Consider the following 19554-nt stretch of genomic DNA (forward strand, 5'->3'; position numbering starts at 1 on the left):
AATATATTTATTGAACTATTTTATACTTATCAGTGGCTAACACAACATTTACTGGAAATATACGTACTTAAATTTGCTCCAGTTTCTGAAGCTCAACTCTGAGCTGTATTTCTGGAATACAATTATTTACAAGGGTGACTTTTGCTGGTTTCTTCAGGATTATGCAGAGATAGCAATGGCTTCTGGAACTTGCTTTGTATCCAAACTCGCTGCATTTTCACTTTTTTCTTTCTGTTTACTTGTAATCGCCGATCAGCTAAATTCTGTACTTCAGTTAATCCAGCCAAGCTGAACATGTTCCATACCTCATCTATTTTTTCATATGAAGAATTATTGCAATTAAAAAAAAAAAAAGTAACTGGCAGAATGTAGTAATTACCAACCTGTAGTTCACCCAAAGATGGAAGTAAATCTGTTTTTGCAATTTGAAAGCTAAAGGACACTGCCTGTAGTAAGGCTTTTGTTAAAAATTCATTTTCACAGCTCTTGGTTTATATTGCAGTAAAATATAAAACCATGCTAGTTATTATTCACACCATCCACAGATACCCTTTCTTCACAGAGTTCAAGATGCCATAGTTGAGTAAACAAATGCATGCCATTTGGTCACTGTTAACATATTATTGAGGTAAAGCTATTTCCCCTAACAAATAACAATCCAGACTTTTATGCCATATATAGCTACAGACTCTCCTTCCAAGAATGTTTAACTCAATTTTAACAGAGAAATCATGTGCATGTTTAAATAATAAAATTTGAGTATACAATTACACACAGGGTACTTAAAAAGAAATTTCCAGTGATGTCTGTAAGCAGACTTGCAGGACCCCAAATGCAACAAGAGTGCACACAAAGGAAACTATTTTCTTACTACAGTTAGCTTTGGGCTTTTTAAAAGCAGAGAATTTTTTAAAACGCCAGTAAGACCTTCTTTAAATTAATGTTTTAAGACGAACTTTCATAATCCAAATCACACTGAGAAACACTCAACCCTTTCTCTGAAACTGTAACATTACATACCTTTGGTAAAGAAATATACTCTGGTTCCATCTCCTCTTACATAAAAATTTTCTGACAAGCAATGACCTAAGAAATTAGAGCAGTAATGAAAAAGGACATGTCACATTTTTTTTCCCAGAAAGAGCTAAAATGAACAGTGAACTACAAAACCATTCAGGAATTACCTTTTTTAAAACGAAGTTGTGCTGTATCATATCTTCCGTAGTCTCGAAATAACAACATTCCTCCAGGCTTCAGTAGCTTAACCAACCTATTCACAACCCCTTGCATCCTTAGAGAATAGATGAGATGCTGGTGAAGTTTGCAAACATAAGGAACCAAGTTTGCTGCCACAGACCAAAAAGGCAGCACCACCTAGGAATGTGTAGGACAGTGGTTGTGTACAGAATTACAGCCTTGCCTATATAAATAGAAGTTTTGCACGCCCAGAATGAAATGTACATGCACAAAAAGTGAAAGTGCTTTGAGAAATTTCATCCAGCAGAACTAGAAGACATTAATTATACAGCTTGAAGAAACTTTAATACTTCCAATCATGAAACCAAATTTTATAGGTGCCTTCTAGGAGAATTGAAGTGTGTTAAAAATTGACTACAAGAGTAGCAATTATCAAAAACTAAACACAAGAGCCTAGACAGAAATTACTAAGTAACAATTTGCTGAATATAAATGTGTCCCTTTCAAAAGTATTTTCCATCTTTTCAAGGTACATACATTCTGCATCATGAGTCCCTTGGTTTTCTTTTTCATTTGCCACTTTAAAAGTTTCCAGAAAAAATTGTATATTGAGCAAGATGAACCTGGATCACATTTCCCTTTATGCAGTCATTTTAATCCTATGAGATGGCAGTAATGACTAACAAGTCTTGGGAAGGTGGGTCTCACAATGCAGATAATTACATGAAAACCTTTGTGTGTGTATACACACACATGCACACAAAAGTATCCATGTCAGCCCTGGGGAAAAAAAACCCAACACAAACAAAAAAACAAACCAAACAATGACAACCCCCCCTGCCAAACAAATGAACAACAAAAAGAAAACAAACAAAACAGAAAATCAACCACAAAACCCTCAAATGTATTCTTGAAAGACCACTAGGAAGTATCCACAGAAATTCTGACAGAACATCAGATTACTGCTTCTACAGGCACAGTGACTGAATGAATCACTGTTGTCCAATTTCTTTTTGGCAGCATCGCTGGAGTTATGAAGATCTGAAGTCTCCTGATTTAATTGCTTTTGAAACCTGGATCCTGGATTTGTGTGACTTGTGATCATCTCTGAATAAACAGAAAGGAGAAATATCCTATACAGGGAAGATTTTTCTGTGTAAAACTAATCACTAGTAGCAGGGAAGCAGTTCTCAGACTTAGGCAAATACTGTTCTGTACGCCAAGCCCATTTTAATGACATTCTTGAAGTAATAAATGTATTATCACATGAACAGCATGTATTTCCCTTCATGTAACCTAGTTAGAGTCAAGAAGTTTAACTTACATGCCCTCTTTTACATTTTTGCATTAAAAAGAGCATTTTCACAATCAGCCATGAAATTTTGTTCATTAGACATTGAGAGGCATTATCAAAGGCTAACAGTACGCAACATCACACCATACAAGAAAATTAGATCAAATGTTCTTAGTCCAAATGAGTTACAAAATTACAGGTGTATTTTAGTTTAAAAGGGCTGCAGGTAAGCATTTGAATGTGGCCAAATCAGTAATCCAGGTCTATATCAACATGTTGTATGTAAGGTGTTAAATCAGGAATGTTTGGTTTTGAGCACTAAAAATAACTACCTTCTAGAAGACTGACAGTCTGGTTTTTTAATATGCTATTTTTTTGAATCTGTCACTTCTAATAGAGATGTACTTAGTTACAATATACCCCTTGTATTTTGATGGAGACTGGAGACTCACTAATTATAATTAGCCTGACCAGCTTTTCTCCTGAAGCCTGAAAATGGTAAACAGCATTTAGAATACCTTATATATGCTGTAGCTTATTAAATAACAAAGATTCATCATCTTCTGCTATTATTGAAAACCTCCAGTTAAAAAAGAGATTTAACCCATTTGCTTTGCCCTTTAGTCTTCATTTACCTGTCAGGATGAATAGTAGAGAGCACAAAGACAAGGAGAATGACATCCAGGATCTCATCTGGAAAAGGATAGGGTAAAGCATCATCACACACATCATGAACAAAGGCAGAACACCAGGCTGAATTGTAGGACGAATGTGACTGTCAGGAAAAAGATGAAAAGAGGCACAGAGAGAACAGTAGTAGTTAATACGTTTACTGTGACTCAAGAAACATTTTTTCTTCAATTATTCTGCATTGTAAAACATCTCATATAAAAGCCTATTCTGTCCAGTATCTTAACTCAAGCTGAGAAGCAAGCCCACTGATGGTATTCATTCCTCTCTGCATACAGTGTGACTTTGTTCTTTGGAATATTGAAAACTTCAGTTAAAAGTTGTCAAAGCCATCACATTCTTTTTCATGAAGATGGCTTCCTGGCAGCCTCCTGAATTACAGGCTTGTATGGTTCTCTAAAGCGAGTGTATGAATTACCTTTACCAGCTCCACTGCTCCTGAAGCAAAATCACAACAGTATAGAAAGGTTCCAGGTGTATTGCTAGGAAAACAAAACCAACATCAGTTAGAAAATTATTAATGTATAAGATGAAAGTCTACATCAGTGCTCATGAAACTTCAGAGGGTCCTCTGGGGTTCTCCACAGGTTTGATCAAGCATGCTTTATTGATGTCTAGCACATGGAAAGCCACATAGGTTGTAATGAACCAATAGGGCAGACAAATTCATAAGAATACCAACAGACAGTTAGTACAAAAAGAATTATAGCCTTGACAGGGAGGAAGCAAAAAGGAAAAGAAGAAAGGTCACAGAGGGCTGTCAAAACTGATGACAATGTCCTGGTGCTGTAATGCATAAATGCACACTAATAGGTCACATTTTCTTAGAGGAGCACTGCATTATTAGCCCATGCATGCACTTTAATTAGCAATATGATTTGGGCAGGGATGCAGAGCTGCAAAAATCATCCAGTTCTGTAGAAGTTTGGGTTTCTATGTATCACCTTGCTGTTCTTTTGTTTTGATTTAGCATTATTGGTTATTGTACTTCATTATCTCCTTTGTTTTCCAGCTAGGATGAATAAGAATTTCCTGTAACACTTTTTTCCCTTCTCTTCCCATCCAAGACTCAGCCAGCTGCAAAATTTCTTGTACCATTCATCAGATACTAGAATTCTAGGGAGAAGTTTTGTCCCCTCTAGAAGGTAAACTGAGAAAGCTACTCAAAACCCACTGAGAGATGACCTCATGATCAACTCATGATCAATTACTCCAATTAAAAATATATTTAAGATTTTTGGATAGATGGCTTCTTTAGAAGGTAATCAATAAACTCTGCCAGTGCCTGTAAGATCTCACATTATACACAGCTAAGCTAGTGACTTCTGAAGGCTCAATAGGAAAATGCTTCTGGAACAAAATATAATCCATGCTTGTTGCCAAATAAAACCTTTATCAGCTCTGTGTCCACCATGAGAATTGATGAATTTACATATTTATTATGAATGAGGACAAGCAGCCAGGCCTTGGAGCCAGTCAGTCCCTTGGGAAAGGTTAAGCTGATTACCTAATAGACTTGTTATAATGTTGGGGGGGTTTTAAAATTTTTTTAAGAGCAGAATAGGAATCACAAAGAAAGTCCACTTAAGACAAAGACATGGCTTGATCTGGATGGTGTTTTCATGACACACTTGCGTTAAAAAGCACTAACTTAAATTTTAAGGGAGGGAGGGGAAAGAGGTTTAAGAGTTACATTACTAACCTTAGTGAAATTTTCTTTTGTAGCCAGGGCACACTTACTTGACACTGGCTTGTTTCTGTATGCATATAATTATACACATATAAATATATTATTTTATATGCATATAATTGCCGGAATGGCAATTTTTATATTATTAAGTTCAGAGTAAAACCAACTGTTCTATAATGCCAAGCATGCTTAGAGATAAGAGATCTTTCCATTAGGTCATATACAAGACAAACAAGCAAGTTGTTTAATGTAGCAACCAATGTGATTGATTGGAGGATTTACATACAAATAGAGATCTCCAGGAAGAATACCTAATGAGTAGATTCCTAATTATTAGAAATGCCAAACTATGACTAATGACTCCTGTGAGGAAAACACAAAAGTTTGTCTCATCTTTTACAATACAGCTACATTGTATATTTTCCTATATAGTGTTCCTTTCAAAGTTATAATATGAGACCAGGCTCTCCTTTCACTACATGCTGTCTGAAGCAAAGCATTTGCTGTGGGATGAAGATGCATTGCTAACACTTGGAGGTTTCATGTATGATCCTGGTGCATCACTCAATTCCTCCTGCTGTGTTTCCGTATCTGCAAAATGGACTAATTTTGTATAATGGTGATACTAGCAATCAGAATTCATCGATAGAATAATGAATAGTGTTGTTCTCAAGCTCTTAAAGGCATGAATAAAAAGAAATCTATTTCAACCCTTGAAACATATACCGCCTTTCCAATAAAACCTTCCTGCCTACATGGATGGGAGGACAAGCTGTCACAACAGATTTTTCTAAAACTGGAAGCTAAATGCATTAAGATGTTTCAATGAATTAAATAATGTGATACAGGACCTGTGCCGTGGCACTAAAACCACAACTAATGTGACAAATATACCAGCTGATTCAGAAAAAATAGAACTTCTTTCCAGTAGGTCACATCTATGGTCTCTATCATTTTGGCCTTTTGAAGAGATAGGTGGTAGCTTCACAGTGTACAAGACAAGAGAATATTTCACCTGCCTGAGATTAACTACAAGAAATCAGCCTGAATGCACCCAAACTTTGTCAGCAAATATGATCCCTCAAGACCAGGGAGGAGCAATATGAGGGGTATCCTACACGGATTCTACCAACATTATTTGTGGTCTGACACAATAAGAATCATAGGGCTGTAAAATGGTTCACTCAACGCTTCCTGCAGCACTGATCCAGCACCAACATTTGGTGAAAATGAAGATGTGAATCTTATTCTGTGAATATTAAGAATATTATTCTTTCATTAATATTTGGAAATCCAACACTATGTACCATAGAACTTTCAGAATAGGAAAGACACTGTTTCCAGCTCCACAACCAACCTAAAATCAGAAAAGAAAGATAAAGTTAAAATAAATGAGCATATAACACCTTTTTTTTTGTCTTAAATTAGTTGGCTGGTAGGACTCATTAGACTTGAAGGTATGTTGGAGAGAAAAGGTATATTCTTTAATAAAAAGCTCATACCACAATTCTCAAATCATTTACTTTCTGATCTGATCACTGTCTTTATAAAGTTAAGAGAGAATCTGTCTCTCAAACTGCATTAGAAAATGCAATATTATTGTCCAATTTCACCATTTGGCAAGAATGCAGTAAGTACTTGCACTTTTAGACAAAGCACTTAAACTCACACCTTTCCTTAGGGAATAAGAAACCTGCCTTTCAATGAAAATGAAATCTGACAATCTAGCCCTATTCTGATTCAGGAAAAATTTTAAAGGGAAAACCAAGTCCAGATTTAAGTTTCTCTGAAAGTTTCTGCCATAAATGAAGGTAATATGTAAAATTCTAAAGGCTTGCTTTCTTGATACTTAGCAAAGGTCTTTATCAGATTTTTGAGCAACTGGAGTTCTATATGATGGGCAGAACATTTGCAGTGCATTACCTCTAATATTCGGTAAGTGGCATCACAACCAGGGAAGGATTCTACCTTGCCAAGTTCTTCTCCACAGTTTTTACCTTGAGGATTGTCAGTAAGAGCTTTTACTTGATTTTTTTTATATGCATATCCTTGCACAGCAGTAGAACCACCTCCATAATATTTCTTCCAGTATTTTTCTCCTTCTTCAAACATTCCATTTTTGAGTGGAAAACTGTTGTCATTATTTATTTTTGCATGTTCTGAAGATATTTTTTCTGTTTTGAACTCTTGTCTCTTTTTTTCTGGAAGAATTTCTGGAAACTCCAGAAACAGCCAATTGCGATCCTTGAAAAAGTTATTTTTGTGTGTCTTGTAAAATTCATTCCAGTATTTACTGGCTTCTCTCTCATATTTATCTGAAATTAAAACAGAACAAAACCTTGGTGAATATGAGCTTAGATAGAAAATATTCTAAGAGAACATATAATTTGGACCTCAAATATACAGTTGAAAAATCCATAGTTCCACACATTATACATTTAAATTAAAACATATAGATTTTGTGTCTCACCTTAACTTGTGCTCAAAATAACTCCTATGAAGGTTTAATTAGATTTTATGTCACTTAGGAAGGGGTAGACAGGCTTCCTGCATTTTTTTAAAAAGGCAGTGACATCATAAAACAGCACCACCAAAACACGCAATCTGAAGATTCTTAGACAAGCTTTCACATCTCAAATTATAAAAACAATGCATCTTTTCAATTACTTAAGAAATAGTAAACTGAAATTCTTTTATGCTTTATGAAATTCTGTCATCAATTGAAAATTTGTTGTTACCTCATCACCTCTTAAAAAAAATTCCAGGTCTGTCAAGTAGACTGATAAATGCTACTGCATAGAAAATAGAAAGTAATTCACACTTAACCATTCAACAACAGAGAAGGAACATACTTGCTTTCTTATTTTCAAAGCATTTCAGAGTCTTACAACAGACCTTTGTGTTCACTTTTAATTCACAAAACCTTCTAACAGTGTTAGAGTGTCGAAGAGTAGAACTGGAAGGGATTTCACAGTCAGGGAATTCATATCCCTTCTCCACAAAAATCTGTCCAACTTTTTCTTAAAATACCACTTTTCACATACAACTTTCTTCAGTAATATATTACAGTCCTTAATTTTCTACACAGTTAGAAACTTTTTCCACTACCTAACTAAAAACTTCCATCTTGCAATTAGGTCAAGCAATTCTTGTCCCAACTAGATCAAGCAGGGAAAGCATTTTCTCTTTTCTCTTTGTAACACCTATTTATATATTTGAAGTATTTTACTATATATTTACTATAGTATACATAGTATATATACGATATATAGTAATAAATAATACTGCAGTATTTACTATATATTACTAATTATATATTTGAAGTATTTTACTATCCCTCCATAAACAATCTCTTTTCTAGATTGTCTAAACCTAACTATCTTCTTTTAGATTTTTAGGCTTCTGATAATTTCAATTTTTCTTCTCTAGATTCTCTGCAATTGATTTACTACTTTTGGGTGTTGTATTCTGGCAAAGGCATTATCATTGCAGAGCAAAAGGAGTATTTTAGAAGGCTTTCAGGTTGTAATCCTGTTTATAACTCCCAGCTTGCCATTTTGCAACAGCATGACACTGCTGATTCAACTAGTGATTCACCACAACTCTCAGATCTTCTTCTGCAAAATGACTACCAAGCCAATTGTTCCCAAACCTATTTTTTTTCCTCAAGGAATTATTCTGAAGCAAAGAAATCTGCACTAATTTTTAGCAAATTTATATATTTCAGATTATTTTTTTCCACTGTTTGTCCAGATCTTTTTTAATCTTGTCCTTCACCATACTTGAAACATCTCTTCACTTAACATAATCTTCAAGTCTCTAATTTCCCAAGGTCACTACTGAAAATATCACACAGAACTGGACACAGAATAAAACACTCCTCTGCCCAGCACAGCCTTCCATTCTGAAAGGATCTCTAGGCATTCATTCACCCAAAAGCAGTTCCATTAGCTCTTGCTTGCCTAACTTGCTTATGAAAATGTCTAGTTAAGCAAGTCAGAAGCCTGACTAAAGATAAACTTCAAGACATCTGCTGCTTTTCCCTTATCCCCAGGGCTTGTAACCTTCTCCAAGAAGGAAATTAGTTTGATTTTACATGATTCATTCTTGAAAAAAGTATTTGTTGGCCAGTATTCATCTCCTTTGTTCTTCTGAACCCAATGTCTGCAAGCTCTGGATGTACTCTTCCAGTATTTTTCCAGGAACTGAAACTAATTATCTGACTCCTCTTTTTTTCCCACCTCTTTTTTTAAAGAAGCAAATATTCTCTTTTCTGCTTTTCCACTCATCCATGTACTCTATGGATGTACTTTGTAACCTGTTCTTTTTCAGTTCAAGAACAAAATCTTTCCTTCTTCTCACTAGCACTAATTGTGCTAGCCACTGGACTGGAGCTAGCTAACCCTTTCAAATGAAGACTGATAAAAAGATAAGAATTACAGCTTTTCAATGTCTCTTTTGTTGATGGTTTTCCCTTCCTTATCCCTCCTAAGTACCAAACCAAATCTTTTTTCTTGTTTTTCCCCCCCTTATTTCCAAAGCATTAGCAGAACTATCTTGCTACCCCTGACATCTCTTGCAGCAGAAGTGTACCTCATATAATGTGTTGCCTTTATTATTTTGTTCTCACTCACACCAACACATTAATTCTTTTAATATAAATGCACAGACTAAATGTACAGTGCACTTCTCCTACTACTCTCTTTAAATCTTAACATATTATTTCCTAAATTGCTACAGCTTTTCAGAGATAAACAAGGCTGAGAATTATCATTAGAGGCACAGACAGGCAGTGGGAAGTGGTAAGGAGGTGGCAGAATGCCTTGTCCTAGAAATCAGCATAATGTTTTAAAATTAACATTTAATACATCCAATTGTATTATTAAAGGGCAAGACCCAGACATGTAATTTTAATTGTACAGGCCTGTTTTATATTAAAAGTTCAAAGTTGATTGAGGCCATATATATATCATATTTCAACAGTTTAAGTTGCACATTTATAGATTGCTCAGCATCAGTATGAAAACCAAAAACCCTTCTAGTCAAAAGGTTCTTTAATTATTATCACCCCTTGCTATAGTCACCATTTTCCTACAAGTCTGCTCAGAACCTTTGTACTTAAATTCACATCAAGTTTTCCAGATTTCAGAACTGAAGGAAAGCAATAGCTAAAGTCAGACTTTCAAACTGTATTAGTATGGAATGACATGGGTTCAAGTGAAGGAACATGTTATTTGCATTGTTGCACAGGTTATTCCTGCATCTCTGTGTACATATACAATACCTGTATGCAATACTATCAAATTTCTATTTGATTTTGTGTATTTAATTAGCCTACCCAGGAATTTTTCCAAAGCATCTAAAAGTTACATAACTAAGAAACATAAACTTCCAAGAAAAACAAACAATCAAACAAAAACCCTAAAAAACCACAAAACTAATTAAAAAAAAAACTTTACTATGTCAATCGATTTTTCTCTGTAACAGGATCTTCCCCTGCTAGCAAGCATGCCTGAGAAGAAACTGCACATGCTAATAAGTAAATCAAATTCCTAAAGGTAGTACCATGAGTTCATTCAGTTTAACTTCTCTTGCTTTAAAAAGGTTCACCAGAGCTCCCCTACTTTAGTAATACAATAGTATTGTTGAAATCTCTTTTCCCCTTACTGTAGTCTTCAAGGCCCCAAAATAACCTGCTCATTAGCCTTGGTCTAGCTCATTGTTTACACAAATAGGCCAAAATGTACTTCCACTTGCAGAATGAAGCTCCAGCTTTCTGAAGGAACACTATCAGCAATGCTCACCTATTCAAATTCTAAACAGAGGGGCATTCATAGGAAATGTCCTTGGATTCTTGTGTTTCATGGCAATAGACAAATGCCTGATTATTTCATTTCTCAGCAGCACAAACTAAATTCTAATTGATTGTAGATGAAGAATGAAAGGTTCCATGAGCCACACGGTCACACAGCTTACTTTTCAATTACAAGCTCTTTTTCAGTTTTTTATACAAATCAAATACAGATATTAGATGTAATTTTTGAAAAAACAAACGTTGTACTCCTGTATGTAGATAAAGAATGTGAGAGGTAACAGAGAAAGTCAGGTTGACAATGTCAGAGTATTCAAGGTGATGAAGAGCATACAATTCAAGGCACATTCTCAGGTAATTCAAATAAACTCCAATATGTGCCTTAGTTACATCGAGGCATAGGATCAAAATGACACTATGACAGATTCATGACATGCTAAGTAAACTGAGGCACAGGATATCCAAGTAACTGCTTTCAGAATATATTTTTAAAATATGTTTCTAACACAATAACAAATTAAGAATCCAGTCTTCTATGCCACTATCAAGTTGATATTCCAGCTTTAGCATTCATAACTACCCCAGAGTTTAGTCTATGGTTTAGTTTGCCAGTTTGAACATAAAGCTAACACTCTTCATATTCACATAATACATTAAATTTCCCTTCTGAAGACAGGCACAAAACTCCTTAATCCCTTACAGAGCAAACCGTGCAGGATGTATTGGAACACCTTCCACACAAAGTGAAGACATTGATTCCTGAAGCACTCCCACCTCAGCCCGGCAAAGGCAGCAAGCTGGGAACAGCTGGGACCACTGCAACTTCCATGGCATTTAACCAAAATACGGTGCAATGTACAAAATCAAACTCTCTAAACAGTTCGCAAATTACTAAAAAGCATTTGAATATTGTACATGGGAATCTTCATCCCCAGCACCCAAGCTGAAAGCAAATTAATTCCCTTTGATTCTGTAAAAGCCTTGTGTAGTCAGAGTTGTATTCTGGAGAACTGCAAAAGGGGTCAGAACAACTGCACCATATTTGCACTTGTTTTACAGAGAGTCTATTGCCACTCTAACTGTAAAATTGCTCAAAAAAGTAACCGTATTGTTAGAAAAATACACTGTGATATTTTTTAAGGCAGCAAAGGCAAAAACCCCAAAAACAAATAAAAAAATTTAGACAAAAGAATGCAGAAATAAAGAGTGTTCCTGAATTCTACAGCGTCTCTAAATGTTTTAATAAAGAGCATTAAAATAAGAATTTTTATACAATTCAAAATTTGTTACCTTGGTCTTCTGATTGAACTTTCACAACAGAGTTTTCTGTTGCTTGTTTCTTGGCATTCTCCTCTTCTTCTTGTGACCATTGCATGTGGTCCCTGCAGAAGGAAGTTGAAGCACCAGCTTTTCAGTAGGGTTTTCCATAATAATTTTTCCCAGGAAAAACAGTCATGAATTAGTTACACTGTCTCAAATATTTTTTTTAATTTTTTGAGTGCAAACAAATAACTACAAGGAGAATGACAGTTAAAACCTAAGTTTCAGTGTATGATAGATAAAAATTAATTACTAATTAGGTAAAAGTCAAGCGATTACAAAACATGTCCCAACTGCAAAGAGACTGAAATAGAATGCATTTCTTTTATTAATAACAGGATTATATATATTTTGCAAATTGAGTGTTTTTACAGAAGTGCATTTTGAGGATCCCATTAGAATTGTATTTAACTGAATAAAATAATAGACCTACCAACAAACAGCCTAATGCAAGAAACATCTCACATTAATAGTGTTTATGATAAGGAACTAAGGACCAGAAAAGAAATCAGCTGTTCTGAAACAAGAAGCATAATTCACCTATTCAATTGGAACAGGTGGAACTGATGAACAGGGTTTTACTCTTCTGGGGAACACAAAGAGGTATTATTGAAAAAAAACAGGATGAGATATTTGTAAGAAAAGTCAAGCAGTGCCTCAATGTTTCCAAAGTCTATGCCATCTATATTTGAGTTAAGTGGTTACCTAAATGTTATGTTAATCTATGGTCACAGAACCAAGCCCAGATCTGACTCTGATGACTAAACTGCCTTCCCTGCAGATTCTGGATATGGATAAGACCACAATGGGGAGTGTCCAAAAATGTGCTGCAGGATGTTTTCCAAAGCCAATCAGCTGTCCCCCCAAATTGTCCAGACAGAACAGATTAAATTAGATAATATAATTCAAGTAATCTATTAAATCCTAATCCTACTGAAATCAGCTAACTGAAAGCCCATGACTAAAATTCCATTGGTTACTATGGGAAAAGGAAGAAGGTGCCAGCTTGAAAAGAGTTGATTGTCTCTAAAAGCTAACAAGCATCTTCCTCTTCCGTACTTGGTGACATACAGGTAATTTAATTCTTAGACCTTCACTGTTCCTCCTGTTAATTGGGGGAGACTAATTGGTATGTATTTGTCTGCTTGCCTCAGACTTGATTTCCGTCTCTCTACAGAAATATTTCTCATTATTGTCCTCAGCAGGTTGCCTCTCCCCTTCCTGTATTTGTTCATATACCAAATGTTCCTGTGCAGTGTCATGGCTCTGAAAGACACGCTGCAGTAGAATAAAACTGAATGACCGAAGCATTACCAGGCAGACATCCTCTTGGAAAGACCTGCTTCCTTCACTGCTATCACCGGTTTTGACCTTGCCTATTCCAGCAAGCTGAAACCAAGGGCTATTCAGATGGCAATAATACACAGTCAACCCTTCTGACAGATGACTTGCTGGGCTGTAATCTTTAGCTTATCAATTTTAATCCATCATTGCATGTCTTTCAGAGCCCTTAGGGACTCTACACACAATACTAAAGGTGCCTGAAGCCCTCCATCTTCATTAACAGCCTTTTTTTTCCCTCCTTGGAAATTCATTAAGCCCCTTTTGGTGCTTTTGTAGAAATTTCTATATGGTAGATCCCAAACAATACTGCTGCAGCACTACTTGATCAAAATCTACAAAAGAGGGGACATGGCATAGTTCTTACACAAACTATTTACATTGTAGGGATGCTTCAAATGAGGCTTCAGCAATACAAGCCAGTACGAACACAAGACATCTAAGAATTCTAAGCACAGAAATGTTTAAACACAGAAGTGTTTTAAGCTGAACACAGAGTAGCAAAGCAAGCTATCTATTTTAACCACACCAGGAACTGTTAACATAAGTAGGCCTGATATGAGATCAAACAATGCTGCTTTCAGTTCAGCCTATTCAATACAGTCCTTTTCCACTAACTTGTTTGCTAACTTAGGGTTTAATGATCTGTGTGATCATGTGAAAAATGCGTCAAAACAAACCTGTATAGAAGCAGGCATTTTTTGCTCCGATGTTTAGCATCATTCATTACTTCTCTCTCAAAACAACAGAAAAGCACCACAATAAATATTAGAGCATTAGTTCCCAAATTTAATTTACTTGCTATTTCTAGCAGCAATGGTAGCAGCTCTTGGCTCTCTGCCAATTCACACAAAAAGAATGTCACTTTATGAACTACTGAAGATGATGAGTGGAAAACAAAAAGACATCATACATCAGTGTTAGAGAAGATGAATATCTTATGCTCACTTATGCTCATCCTGTATAATCTATTTAGCACTACCACCACTCATACAAATTCTCTTTATCTCCCTAGTGAGTACCCTGCCAATGCTGTGAGCTTCAGAAGCAATGACCTACCCCACACCATAGTCAGGTTCTTGATTTATCAAGACCATCATAACTTCCATGAACCTCTGCTTCAATTCAATTTCACCTGTTTTCCCATCTGAGCTACATGAATTCATCTGCAAATCCACTTTCTGAAAAACCTTGTTTCTTTCACTTCTGTCTTCACAATCCATCCCAACCACCTGCATCAAAGTTTGGTAACTGTGTTAGACTGTCACCAAAGGGTAGCAGGAAAAAGTGAAGCTACATATGATCAGTTTTTTGGAAGGAAATTATAAAACAAACAAACAGAGTTTCATCAAAAAACAATGTTGCAGAAAAAGGGCGGCCCTTTTCTTGAAATCTTTTCCTACCTGGATTATATAGCCTACATTTCAATCACCATTTACACATGTAAAGGATTCATCCACCTAGCAGCAAGCACTAAGCCTGGAAGATGCTTAGGAACTATACTGCATATAGATTTATGAAACACAAACTTTACACTCTTAACACAATAATCAGGCAGCTTCGAGCTTCCTTGACCAAAGAAGTATAGCCAGCTCCAAATTTAGCCTTAAAGTGGTGTTAGTGACCACATCTTGGGGACATCTAGTTTAGAACTAACAGGTGACAAATCTAGTTGTGTATCTTAACTAATGAGTTAAGCCCAAATGTAATGACTAAAAAGAGTAATGAAGATACTAGTTTATTAACAAGAAGAAAATCTTCTGTATCATATTCTTAAGGCTTTTCATTCATCAGAATATTGATATAGAGAATCTTTTGAAATTATTTCATTGAAAGGCAAAGTGGAACAATAAAATGGGTTACCAAAAAAGTATTTTAAAATTCCCTACAAGTTAAAAGCTTGTCCAGTAATGTCTCTGAGAGCTAACAGCAGAGGACACCTCTAAGGAAAGTAAAAGAATTGCAGATTACTTCCATGAAGTCAGCTTAAGTCCTGAAATGTCTCATGTTACTCCTATGTTATATTACCCATTGGTTATTGTTGTCACATCCAGTCCCTTTTCCTAATTTTGCTAAACCTTTGCTCTCAAAAATGGTGACAGAATTAAAAAATACATTAAAGTGTTTTAAGAAGTAATTTTTTTTATAGTTTCTATGTTTCCCACTTCTCAACAAATAAAATTCCTTGGGTTCAATGATGAAGTTTAGAAATAGAAATTCCTGGTCTCCAGTCCAGGTACTCTACTTTCTAGATATATAATCTTCTATCACTTTCTGTATCACTCTTTTGTGTTCATCTCCATTCCACAATCAAAAATCTTGGGCTTTTCAGTCTCATTTTTCCCACTGTGTTGACTAGCAGTCTCACTCTTTTCTGAGCACCCATTAATCACAAAAGCACCTTTTAGAGATGGAGATGTTGCAAATCAGGGCAATTCTTATTCTTGTCAGCATTTACACATTGATGTCTTCTCTATTACATTGCTTACTTGTGTTAAGATTCAATTTACTTTTCTTGATAATTGCAGAGTGTGTGAAAATTTCTCCTGAATTATCTGTAACATTTCCAGTACACCTTTAGAAGAATATGAGTAATATGAGTAATTTATATGTTCCTTTCAAAATGGTGTCAATTTTAGATTAGGCTGCTAATCCAGTATGCAATATTATTGTACCTAGAAACTTTCTACCATTTTAAATAACATGGACTATCTTATCTCTGTATTCTTTGTCTCCTAATTGATTACTGATCCATAATAATATTTTGCCTTTCCCTCCTCGACTATTTGCTTGGCAGCTTTTAAGGCAAGTCACTGACAGCTTGTAACTGTCAGATTACTTGTGACAGTCTCAGGTTTCCTCTAGTGCTACCTTCATATGCCTATTCCAGCAGCACCTTGTTTCATACACCCACACCATTATTCATCAGAGTAAACAGTATACAAAATTATCCGAAAATCAGCCTTGAAGAAACATCTCACCACATGTTATGCTCAAAGACCTTAGAAGGATCAGTTAAAATCCGTGATCCGAGTGGAACCGCTGGTCGTCTGTTACTTTGGTACCTGTGTTGCATCTTGTTTTTCCTCAGACATAAAGCAGAAAGCCTTGTAATGAAGTTTGTTGTGTTGAGAGACCTGAAAACACATTTAACTTAAGTTACAGTTTTGCAGTAGCCTAATTGTTTATGTCACTTACATGAGAGACTGGTCAAATAACCAAGAACAGGTATCAGATTTACTAAAAATCATTTACTAAAGTATCAATTAAAATGCTTTTTAGAAAATGGCAACATCCCTTCAGTGTGCTGAAAGCCCAAATAATCCTAAAGTAGGCTACTGGAATAAAACCAGTCAAAAGATAAATTATCTGGTATCATTTCAAAGTCCTATCAGAGAGGGGAGGGAAAAGAAATACACGGTAAAACAATAACCCAAGGCTGATATTGTACCTTTATGAATCCAAGCAAGAAATGATCAGTAAAGAAACCACTTCTTTTAGTTGGTACATACTGTCAGCAAAACTGACATTTTTCACCCCACTCATTTTCTTCAAAAGATTTCACTCTGGAACTGTGACTATGGTTTTATGATTTTAAATAGAAAATAAATATATATTTTTAAGTGTAAACATAATGCACATAAAGCCTTTAAGATTTCTGCCGTGTATTTTCCTGATCCCTGTACAATGCCGTCTTTGAAATGTAATGGTTATACATGTTTAATTTCTATCAGTGGAAATTATAAAGTGATTCACATTTTCCTATTACATGTATAAGTTTATCTTATATTGCTATATTTTACTTTACTTGGAATATCTTCATAAAGGATGAATATTGAAAGAAAACAAGTGTGTGTAGGTAGTATTAGCATTTTTGGTGGTTTTTTTTGCATATTCTTGTTAATGTAGGTTTGCTATGAGATGAGTAAAATGAAATACCCCTCCTACTACTTTTACCCTGATGGGCTTTTGTTCTTTTTTCCTTAAAATTATTCTAAAGCCTATTTTTTTTCTCTCCCTCTTTTTTTTTTTTTTTTTTCTTTTTCTTTTTTTTTTTTTTTGCAGTGCTGCTTCTGTAAAAACCACACATACAAATTTAATGCGCTGGAAATACAAAACATAGTTACAAAAGAATAGGCACAAGGCAGTACTAGAAAACATTCCATGCAAATTGGTTGCAAAACAAAGATTTATATCTCAAGGAAAATAGTAGCATTTGATCATAAGCCTTGTACTGTGAATTGAAAATTATTAATCTGTACACAACCATACAAAGACTGGGAAAGGAATCACTTCAATTAAATGAACAATTCCTCCTTCAACATGTACTTTAGAATGAGTCATGCTTTAAAAAGGGCATTGTTTATTCATTTTAAGCCTACAGGAAAAAAAAAAAGGGAGAAAAAGATTAAAATTTCTTTTTATTTGTCAAAGTTTAAATAAAATGAAGTTTGCCTTATGATTGACAATGCCAAATAAAACCACTGTTAATTCTGGCTGCTGAGACTGCAATGTTACCAGGACATGGAAGCACTGCCATACAGTGAAAATGTATCATTTAGACCAATTTAAAAAATCAAAACTTCTAATGTTAATGAGTTTATTGTGGCTTTTTTTTAGCTGTGGCTCAGCAACTAAAACAATTCCAATTTATACTTCAATTAGAGCAAGTTGTTCATGGTCTTTATTTGAAAATATGTATGCATATTTCATAACATAATCCACAATTATTAACATACATGGCATATAATGAAATAATAATTATGAAACATGAAAATTAAGACATAATGACAATTTCTGCAAAATGTGTAATTTACATAAAGGCAATCAAAAATTGATTTTTGAAAATTTTTGAAAATAAAAACAAAGTCCTCCAAAACCCAAAACTACAATCCAAAATTCTCATTATTAAATTATAGAAATGCTTGGATAAAGATTGCATTATAACATTGCAAACTGTTTACAAATCCTCTTCCTCCCTCCATCATTTGAAAAGACCTGAGTTAGTATCTTGCATTTCCTGTGCCAGCAATGATATTCACCATAAAATACAATGATTCAGCTGCTAGGCTAGTCACATAATTTTTCTTGGCTTTCTAAACATCTCAATAAGAACATGAAAAGATGCACAGATGGGAACTATAGTCAGATGTCTAAGATGATCTTACATCAGTAAAATCCAGATATGCAAGCCTTTCTATGAAAAAGTAAGCCTTTGAGTGATAATTGAACAATTTTAGTAGATAAATTCTGAAAATGGAAGGCGAGTGGGTGAGAAAGGAGAGGTAAGGAATTTACTGTTGCAATCAATGTCAGATGTGAATTAACTCCCTTAGACATCAGAAGAAGCCATCCACAGATCATGAGATTAGTGGACAACATGGCTACTAAAAGCTCAAAAGGCATTAAATCACTTGTAAGCCTAAACAACATTTTCTGGAGTGAGTCATTGCTCAATTGTTTAACTGAGGTTTGTTAATGAAACACCCTTTCTTGTTAGCAGGTAGGATGATCTTACCCTGAAGTTACGACAGCAACAAATACTACCTGAAAGAATTTGGAGCTCTTCCCTGTTCACAGTCACAGTCGGGAAGTTTCAGTTTGATTATTAATCAAAACAATTCAATTTTCATCTTTAAGAAAATTAACATAAAACTGAATTACATTAAAAATTACTAGATTTTGTGGCAGAATAACTATTTTTCATAAAAAATCTTTAAAGAAACAATGCACTTGATACCCATGTTGAAGAGCAACACGGAAGTCTTTGTTTCCCTGTGGAGCATCGTCTTTTACACTTTTGTAACTGTTACAAGTACAGATCAGGTCTCAGTTTAATTTAGAAATTTTAAGAAACAGCCTTAAAACTCCTTCCCTCCTCAAACAAGCAAACATAGCATCTTTAGTACAGCTTTTTGCAGGTGAACATGCAGAAGAATGTACACACATCAACTCCTAGCCAGACCTGAAGTTCACATTAATTGATGTTGTCATTAAAACCCTGAGCAGTCACACCCACAGAAGAAAAATTAGACAGAGAAAAGAACTGCTCTAAGATATTTTAACAGTGAGTTACACCTCAAAACATATTGAAACCACTTAACTGATGAGGAAAATTCTTTAAAATTATCAATTCAGAGAGAGATTTCAGAGGAAAAAAACCCAACCCAAACCAAACCAAAAAACCAAAAATAGCCTATTACTTTTATC

At 35.0% G+C, this 19554-nt stretch overlaps 1 protein-coding gene across 7 annotated transcripts in view; it reads right to left on the reverse strand.

The window, feature by feature from the left end:
- The window catches only part of METTL8 (methyltransferase 8, tRNA N3-cytidine), a 22188-nt gene continuing 2634 nt past the window's right edge, over window positions 1–19554 (reverse strand). For 4 of the 7 annotated variants that reach the window (XM_058839416.1, XM_058839415.1, XM_058839417.1 and 1 more), the window contains 9 exons: window positions 16326–16481; window positions 11974–12065; window positions 6795–7186; window positions 6179–6228; window positions 3600–3663; window positions 3127–3266; window positions 1185–1291; window positions 1021–1086; window positions 3–310 (listed from right to left, as the gene is read on the reverse strand). In XM_058839416.1, the coding sequence (XP_058695399.1) occupies window positions 123–310; window positions 1021–1086; window positions 1185–1291; window positions 3127–3266; window positions 3600–3663; window positions 6179–6228; window positions 6795–7186; window positions 11974–12065; window positions 16326–16481 (1255 nt within the window). In that variant the 3' untranslated portion in view covers window positions 3–122. Of the gene's footprint in view, window positions 311–1020; window positions 1087–1184; window positions 1375–3126; window positions 3267–3599; window positions 3664–6178; window positions 6229–6794; window positions 7187–11973; window positions 12066–15627; window positions 15731–16325; window positions 16482–19554 lie in introns of those variants that run through there. The other 3 variants (XM_058839421.1, XM_058839420.1, XM_058839422.1) reach the window with 3 other exon arrangements.

This window comes from Poecile atricapillus, chromosome 5 (assembly GCF_030490865.1).
Source record: "Poecile atricapillus isolate bPoeAtr1 chromosome 5, bPoeAtr1.hap1, whole genome shotgun sequence".
Lineage (NCBI taxonomy): Eukaryota > Metazoa > Chordata > Aves > Passeriformes > Paridae > Poecile > Poecile atricapillus.